Below are 8,775 nucleotides of genomic sequence, written 5' to 3' on the forward strand. Positions count from 1 at the left end.
AATGAACCTATTAGACAAAGCTTGTTTGTTCTGGGTTTGATAGACCGAGTTGATGAAAATCACCTTTGGAAGCAGTACATCGAACCACGTGCTACTTACGGAAGAAGAAGATGTAAGTTGTGTTCTCGGTTATAATTAGTGTTATTCCCAAGATGAGCACCACCCAGAAAAATCATTACTCCCTATTTTAGCAATATAACAATTCAATCCTTAGGATGGGATTTGCTTTTCAGGGGAGATAACTCTGTTTCTTGTTTTGGCTGTTTAGGGAGCATCTTACCATTTAACACTAAAACCCAAAAGGCACACAGTCTCCTCTAAGATATTTATTGATTTGGCCTAGACCTATTATTGTGTGAACAATTCAACAGCCGAAAAGTCTGACCCTAAACATCCGAATATAAACATGTTTTCTTCTCCATAAACATGGTCGTTAAAAACAGTTGGTTTTACAGCTTTAGAACTAATAAATACAATTTAATAGATATAACAGTAAAGCCCATTACAGTAACCTCAGAATTTTAAGGTTCAGTATCAAAAACTGCTAATTCATAGAAGGCAATGGCTTGTAACAATGAATCATATAACTCCTCCGCTCTCTGTTCTTCAGTAGACGAAAACATCTGTCTGTAGCGGACGATCTTCTCTGATGGGAAGACTACCCGAGGCTCCTCCTTCAGTACGGACTCTGAAAGGAACTGCTTCACTAGTTCTTTTCCACTAGTCCGCGTATCACCAATCATCAGCTCAAAGTGCTTCCCCACTCCATTTCGATTCATGCTCAGTACCCGGTGCTGGCCGTCCTGGACAAAAGTTTTATTTAATAAGGCATACAGCATGGCTTCCATGATGTGAAAATGTAACAGTACAGGAAACCGAGAGGAGTTCTGAATTGAAAGCCCTATTTTTTCCAGAACATAGAGGTCAGCGTTAGGCATCTTTGAAATGACTGAAGAAATCTTAAAAAAAAAAAAAAGAAAAAATTAGTGACAAGAACTACTTTGTTGTTTGGGTCCCCTCTCCCATTTATTTTTTTAAATGTTTATTTATTGTTAAAAGGCAGAGCATGAGCGGGGGAGGGACAGAGGGAGAAGGGAGACAAAGAACCCAAAGCAGGCTCCAGGCTGTGAGCTGTCAGCACAGAACCCGACATGGGCTCGAACCCACAAACCATGAGATCATGACCTGAGCTGAAGTCAGACACTTAACTGACTGAGCCACCCAGGCTCATAACCTGTATTTTTTTAAATATATAACTTAGGTTAAACTCCTGCTAACAGTTCTGAAGTAACTGAAAAAGCATTTAATGGAGGCCTCAGGACAGCCAAGTTCTGGTCATTGTTCTATCAGGAATAAGCTGAGCTAAGACAGGCCATTTAGTCCTCCCAAGTACTGGTTTCTTCATCTGTAAAATGGGCTTCATAATTTCTTTCTTCCTTTTTTTTGGAAATGTTTATTTTTGAGAGAGAGCACCCGAGTGAGCAAGTGAGCTCAGGGGAGGGGCGGAGAGAGAGGGAGAAAGAGGATCTGAAGCAGGCTTTCTGCTGTGCAGTGCAGAGCCTGATGTGGGGCTTGGAACTCACAAACCATGAGATCATGACCTGGGCCAAAGTCGGATGCCCAACCAACTGGCCACCAGGTGGTCCCCTGGGCTTCATAATTTCTAAAATCTGTACTAGACAACTTAACAGGCACCTGGGTGGCTCAGCTGGTTGAGCGTCCAACTCTTGATTTTGGATCAGGTCATGATCCTATAGTCATGGGACTGAGCCATGTTGGGGTCTGTGCTGTGCGTGGAGCCTGCTTGGGATTCTCTCTGCCCTTCTCTCCCATTTGCTCTCAAAAGAAAAAAAAAATTTTTTTTTTAATTTTACAGAAGATTAGACAACTTAAAACTTCTATTAACCTTTTAAAAATGTCTAGGGGTGGGGCATCTGGGTGGCTCAGTGGGTTACGTGTCTGACTTCAGATCAGGTCATGATCTCACAGTTTATGAGTTTGAGTCCTGCACTAGGCTCTCTGCTCTCAGCACAGAGCCTGCTTCACATCCTCTGTCTCCCTCTCAAAAATAAATAAGCATTTAAAAAAGTAAATAAAATAAGGGGCGCCTGGGTAGCTCAGTCGGTTAAGTGTCCGACTTTGGCTCAGGTCGTGATCTCATGGTTTGTGAGTTCAAGCCCTGCGTTGGGCTCTGTGCTGACAGCTCAGAGCCCAGAGCCTGCTTTGGATTTTGTCTCTGTCTCTCTCTGCCCCTCCCCCACTCCGCTCTGTCTCTGAAAAATAAACATTAAAAAAAAGTTTTTAAATAAATTAATTAAATAAAAATGTCTAGGGTAGAGCACAGAGTTAGAATAACTAGCCTATAATCAAATCATCTGCAAATGATTAATCCCATCAGATGCTTGATTATACCAGTTTCCCTATGTGTAATCAGGATGTAATTACTCCCCATCTCACAAGGTTTTGAAGACTCAATGAGACAATTAGTGACAGCATTTCTGAAAAACAAGCTTTATACAGGGATAAAATTCTATAACATTTAGAATAATATATTTTAACACTGATTTTTCTCAGTATATGCCTTTGACACATGAAGGTATTTCATGAACTAAATGAAGATTCAACCTTTAAAAATAATAGGTGATGAAAACATGATAGGAATGGGTGAATAATAAGCACGCAAAGAGAGTCCATCGTTAGTACTGTATTTCATTCCTCTTAGGACTAGAAGATTAAACTACACGAGGAGTTCCGGCAGGTGGGAATTTGGAGGTGCAACTGCTTTACCTCTTGTAAATAGACAGATGATAAGTATGTTCCTTTCATCAACTGGCAACACTCACTTTGCTGCCAGTCTAGCACGGCCAATTTACGATCCAGGTGAGCCCAGGCAATTCTTCTAGTTCCAAAAACAATGGATACGATACTATTAACTGCCTAAAACAAAAAGGCTGGTTTAATGACAAGTATAGACATTTTAATAGATACAAAATTGAAGCTATAAACTCAGAATGCCAAATTAGTTTCTATAACAGAAACATATTTACAGTTTATGAACTGAGAATTGTTAAAGAAATGCAGCAATAATATTTAAAAAACAAACAGTAGCAGTTTATAAACAAAGAACCTTTACTTATTCTCAGCGCCTTGCCCATTCAAATATTCAAATGTTGCTGGGGACTGTGCTAGGTACTGGGAAACAAGAAACATACCCGTACATTGTAAGAAATGCCAGCACAGTTACACTATAGAGAGGAGACCCGGTCCGAGAAGACTGACTGGACCAGGAGAGTGAGTAAATGCTAAATGGGACGTTATTTCACCAGATGTCCACACAGATAGGTTGTGTGACACCTCACACTCAGGCTGCGGTATGAGTGCAAGTGGGAAAAGTGCCGAGGGGTACGCAAATTTCTGCAAAAGCATCTTGCTTTATCCTGAGAGCTCCAGGAAGCCCCTTTCAAAGCAGGTAACATTCAGGTACAACATGAGACATTTCAGAACCATCACTGACTGCTGTGTGGAAGACGGACCATAGCAGGCTAGACTAGAGGTGGTACTGGTTAGGTGCCTGTTATATGACCAAGCATTAAGAATCGGGGGCACCTGGGTGGCTCAGTCGGTTAAGTGACCATCTCCTGATTTCGGCTCAGGCCATGATCTTTTGTGAGATCGTTTGTGAGATGGAGCCCGGTGCCGGGCTCTGTGCTGAGAGTGCAGGGCCCATCTGGGATTCTCTCTCTCTCCCTCCCTCCCTCCCTCCCCCTCTTCTGCTTGGGCACCTGCTCTCTCGAGCGTTCTCTCTCTCTCAAAAATAAACTTATAACAAAATTGAAGACAGTGACAGTGAGGACAAGAAATAGAGCAGAGATAATGGGGGTAGAATTGATATGTGGGATGGAGGAGCTTAGGATAAATCCAGTTTTATTTCAGTGATTGAATGGCACCTATTAAAGATGATGATAGGAAGCAGATCAACTTAGGAAGGTTAAGGGGAGGTGAGTTGTTTTTTTATGTATTCCATTCAGGTTGCCTACAGGGCTTCTAAGGGGAAATGTGTAGTAGATAATTGGATATGTGGGTTCAACTCTGCATGAAGTCTGGGCATCACTTCACTCCCACACAGTTCATCTAGTTATATGGATATGCAACGTGCTCCACAGATACAAAGGCAGATAAGCAGGAACATTTTCTAATTCTTTCACTGCTAAGGAATGGATAAATATCCACTATGGGCAGAATAGTTTGGATGCCCAATCTACAAAATACAGGCCTTCTTTTGGTTCTTTTCTTTAGCTCAATGATTGCTGAGATTCACTGCACATAACAATTACTGCACCAGGTCACACACAGTACTTCACGGGCAAGATTTTTTTTAAGGACTACTGCATGACTTTTTCCATACAAAACAACTTTAGAACCTAACCCTCTAAATAAGATTGCAACTCCACTGTAGTGAATATAAATAGTATTTGTAGCAAACACTTTGAAGGAAAATCCGACCCCTGAAAAATGTCGTTTGAAGTATGTTCCAGATCAACTGCAAGAGTTCTATCAGGAGTCCATGGATGGGCTTCATGAAACTTACAAACCCTCTGAAAGTACATGCAACATTCTATGTATACGTGTTTTTGTTTTCCTGAAAAGAGGTCCATAGCTTTCATCAGGTTTTCAAAAAGTATCCATAATCCCCCAAAACTGAGAACTACTGGTCTAGAAAAAAGTGTGCTTACTACTGGTATAGGATGAGAGAATATTTTATCATGTATTGTTACACAGGACCTAAGTCCCTCCTCCAAGGTTTAATGTCTGATGTGCCAAGTAATTCTAATATTTGTCTTAAAGTGCCTGGGTGGCTCAGTCGGTTAAGCTTCCAACTTCAGCTCAGGTCATGAGCTTGCAGTTTGTGAGTTTGAGCCCCATGTTGGGCTCTGTGCTGAGAGCCCAGAGCCTGGACCCTGCTTCAGATTCTGTGTCTCCCTCTCTCTCTGCCCCTCTCCCGCTTGCACTCAGTCTCTCTCTCTCTCAAAAATAAATAAACATTAAAAAAAAAAAAAGAGGGCACCTGGGTGGCTCAGTCAGTTAAGTAAGTGTCTGACTTTGGCTCAGGTCATGATCTCACAGTTCGTGGGTTGAGGCCCCACATCGGGCTCTGTGCTGACAGCTCAGAGCCTGGAGCCTGCTTCGGATTCTGTGTCTCCCTCTCTCTCTCTGCCCTCCCCTGTTCGTGCTCTGTCTCTCGCTTTAATAAATAAGTAAATAAAGGGGCGCCTGGGTGGCTCAGTCGGTTGAGCAGCCGGCTTCGGCTCAGGTCATGATCTCGCGGTCCGTGAGTTCGAGCCCCGCGTCAGGCTCTGTGCTGACAGCTCAGAGCCTGGAGCCTGTTTCAGATTCTATGTCTCCCTCTCTCTCTCTGCCCCTCCCCCGTTCATGCTCTGTCTCTCTCTGTCTCAAAAATAAATAAACGTTGGGGCGCCTGGGTGGCGCAGTCGGTTAAGTGTCCGACTTCAGCCAGGTCACGATCTCGCGGTCCGTGAGTTCGAGCCCCGCGTCAGGCTCTGGGCTGATGGCTCAGAGCCTGGAGCCTGTTTCCGATTCTGTGTCTCCCTCTCTCTCTGCCCCTCCCCCGTTCATGCTCTGTCTCTCTCTGTCCCAAAAATAAATAAAAAACGTTGAAAAAAAATTTTTTTAAATAAATAAACGTTAAAAAAATTTAAAAAATAAATAAAATAAATAAATAAATAAATAAGTACAACACTGAAAAGGATTTGCTTTTAGAATGCTTTTTAAAAGGAGGTAGGGAGGGAAAGATTACGTTAAATCCTGCTGGAAAGACCAGTGTAATGTTGTACAGTCACTCCCTGGCCATAACCATCTCTGCATCTTAATTTCTCATTACTCTCGATAGAACCCTCAGACACAGCCAGATAGCTTCTCAACATTCCTCTTTTTAAAAATTTTTTTTTTAACATTTATTTATTTTTGAGACAGAGAGAGACAGAGCATGAACAGGGGAGGGGCAGAGAGAGAGAGAGACACAGAATCTGAAACAGGCTCCAGGCTCTGAGCTGTCAGCACAGAGCCCGACGCGGGGCTCGAACTCACGGACCGTGAGATCATGACCTGAGCCGAAGTCGGACGCTCAACCGACCAAGCCACCCAGGCGCCCCTCAACATTCCTCTTAAATAAACCTTGCACAGACCTATTTCTCTACAACTGTTCTTTCTTCCTAGAATGCCCGCCTCCTCCAGGTAGCCTAATTCTCTCTCTCCAAGATCCAGGTTGAGTTCTACCAGTAATCTGCCCAACAGTCACAGCCCACAGTTCCCTGTCCCATCCATTGCCAATTTACTATCTGTATATCTCATTATTCAGTACTGATCACATACCAACTAAACTCTAAGCTGTCTTGATGCCCAGAATAGTGCTTTGCAAAGTATGTTCTCAAATATGTAGGCTATATAGCGGACATTAAGAAAAATGATATACCTTAAGTCTCTCTCTTTTTATCTCTGGTTTGATGAGCTTTCTCAAGAGCCGGTTGTCTTGGAACTTTCTTTTTTCCCCTTCAGTCTCTGGACAAAGAATGGAGTTACAAACTTGAATGGTAGTTTTGTACTGAAACAAGGGCACATTCATTAAACTCTCCAAATTCTGAAATGGCCCAAACTTCTCTCTGTGCTCTATAATATTGATGGATTTTCTTCCACGAAGCAATTTGAAAGCTTCAAGTTCTTTATTAGATGCTGTATTCAACACCTGCAGGATGGAAGCCTGCTGCTCTGAAGAGAAGAGCTTGTCAAGTGCATTTCCAGATTTCTTTGTATTTTCATCACAAAGAGCAACACTGGGAATAATCTTCTTAGGTGCAGTGGATTTTTTCCGACAGCAGGAATTATGGAGACCCTGGACCAAGGATGACCCTAACGGTACTGGAAAACATCGCCACCTTCCTGAAAGGAAAATTTAGCAAAATGTAAGTTGGAATGTCCTACTTCTCTTTAGTATTAGTTGTGGCTTCACCAGAGCCTTTGCAAAGTGACAGAGACTTTCCCATAATTTTAGAAGTAGTAGACCAAATTCACAAGAGGTGTCTTCTGATTTTTGTGGACAAGTCCTAAGTTTTACAACCTGGAAATTTTATGCCCTTCAATGTCTTCAACCGCTTAACGTTTTGGCATTTTTAACGTTAGAAGGATCCTTTTGTAATTACTATCTCTTGTTGAGAACATTTTCACTAGTTTCTTTCTCATCCGGGGGAGCCAGATAAAATTAAATTTTATACGTGTGTAAGAAATGTTTCAGCTGAGTGGTAGACTGAAGGACGATTTTTGTTTCTCCGGTACACTTTTCGAGATTTCTACTATGACTATGCTTCTGCAAGTGCAAGGGCAAAAACTATGCAAGAAACAATTCTGTAAAACCAATGGGAAGTCACTCTGACACTGCAGCCCCAGGAAGAAAATACAGCCTTCAGAAGTCAGCAAACGGCCGTTAGAATCTGAACCGTCCGCCCGCCCGCCACCCAGTCCGGGAAGGAGCCCCTCGCGGACCCCTCCCCCGGGAAGCACAATCGCTCCGAGGCGCCTCTCAGCTCAGCGAGGACTCCAAGACGGAGAGCTGGACAGGGGACCCGAGAGAGGAAATATCCCAGGACAGACGGGAAATTAACCTAATATTCCAGGAACGCTACCTCCCGCCACGAGGAGACAATGGACGCTCATCCTCCAGGTAAAGCACCAGGTTCCCACAGTCCAATCTTCCTCCGCCGACTTCCGGTCCCTACGTGCTCCGCCCCAAAGTGCCCGGCCTCTCGGCGGAAAGGTTCCGGCCGGCGTGGCGTTCCGGCACCGGCGGGAGGTACGTCCGGCCTGAGGAGCGGGTGAGTTGCCTGTGGGCTGCGGACTCCGGGCGCGCTGCGGCCGAGGCGGTGTCTCCAGATCCCCAGCCCCTGGGCGGCCCGCACTTTCCTTCCACTGAGTCCGGGAGACGTTCTCGGCCCGGCCGGCCCCTGACAGCCGCTGAGCCCAGTCTCTGGGATGAAAACGCCTAGGCCACTTCTAGTTTGTAGTTGGCAAAGTCCCTCCTTCAGGGAGACTCCCTGGGTTTATTCCAGGCACAGGAACCGATACGGCCTTGTGGGGGCCTTGCCTGGGGCTCAAGGAGCGGAGCCTAGTGGGGAGCAGAGACAGGGACACAAATAGCCCTATCTCTAGGCAGAAAGGGGCAACTGGGAGAGGCAGGGAGTCAAGGAAGGGCGAGGTAGGAGCAGCGTTCCATTTGGCAGGGATGGGGGGGGGCACATGAAGCTGGCACAAAATTTGGTTGGGCCTTGAATGCGGAATGGAGCAGTTAAATAGCTTCATTAGGTAGCCCGAAGCTACTGAGGCTTTTGTAGGGGCAGACGGGAGATGGTGTTTCTAGAAAATTGGCCATATATATAAAAGTGCCAGACTGGGTTGGAGGTGGAAGAGGGAGGGAGTGTCTCTTCCCAAGGGGCAGGCAGCCATAAGGAACTGAACCTGGAAGGGGTAAGGAGAATGGAAAGGAAAGGATTCTGTCTGGAACATGGGGAGATTTTAGCGAGTTTTGTGAACAACACAGAAGTCAGGAGGGAGGTGGGTTTTGAAGGGAAAGGGGGTGGGTTTGTGTTTTCATGAGGTGGTAATGTCTTTGTAGGTATTGTCCAGGAAGTAGTGGAAATGTAGGGACTTCTAAGTATTCATAAGAAATACTCAGGAGAATTCTAGGAATCTTACCAATTTCTGGAGAAC

The 8,775-nt window shown here is 44.5% G+C and overlaps 1 protein-coding gene across 3 annotated transcripts; it reads right to left on the bottom strand.

Moving 5' to 3' along the window:
- Window positions 1-311: 311 nt before the first annotated feature.
- TEFM (transcription elongation factor, mitochondrial) lies at window positions 312-7,738 on the bottom strand. 3 transcript variants are annotated; one of them, XM_047081109.1, is made up of 4 exons: window positions 7,695-7,738; window positions 6,491-6,954; window positions 2,788-2,937; window positions 312-959 (listed from the first exon to the last, which is right to left on the bottom strand). In XM_047081109.1, exons 1-4 carry the CDS (start codon window positions 7,723-7,725, stop codon window positions 522-524), a joined length of 1,083 nt encoding a protein of 360 aa, XP_046937065.1. In that variant the 5' UTR covers window positions 7,726-7,738; the 3' UTR covers window positions 312-521. The 3 variants fall into 3 exon arrangements, with proteins under 3 accessions (XP_046937065.1, XP_046937064.1, XP_046937066.1); XM_047081108.1 differs by having other exon boundaries at window positions 7,674-7,725; XM_047081110.1 differs by lacking the exon at window positions 2,788-2,937.
- Window positions 7,739-8,775: the final 1,037 nt, after the last annotated feature.

This window comes from Lynx rufus, unplaced genomic scaffold, assembly GCF_022079265.1.
Source record: "Lynx rufus isolate CCGP_SWC_20201006 ecotype Redwood Valley unplaced genomic scaffold, mLynRuf1.p SCAF_18, whole genome shotgun sequence".
NCBI classification, from domain to species: Eukaryota; Metazoa; Chordata; class Mammalia; order Carnivora; family Felidae; genus Lynx; species Lynx rufus.

What these genes read in the sequence shown, in the direction of transcription:
- TEFM (XM_047081108.1), bottom strand. Translation starts at nt 7,725, where the DNA reads ATGAGCGTCCATTGTCTCCTCGTGGCGGGAGGTAGCGTTCCTGGAATA. An exon ending in TAGCGTTCCTGGAATATTAG is followed by an intron (nt 6,955 to 7,673) that starts GTTAATTTCCCG and finishes TTTTCCTTTCAG; the next exon opens with GAAGGTGGCGATGTTTTCCA. An exon ending in TAAAAAGAGAGAGACTTAAG is followed by an intron (nt 2,938 to 6,490) that starts GTATATCATTTT and finishes TTTTTGTTTTAG; the next exon opens with GCAGTTAATAGTATCGTATC.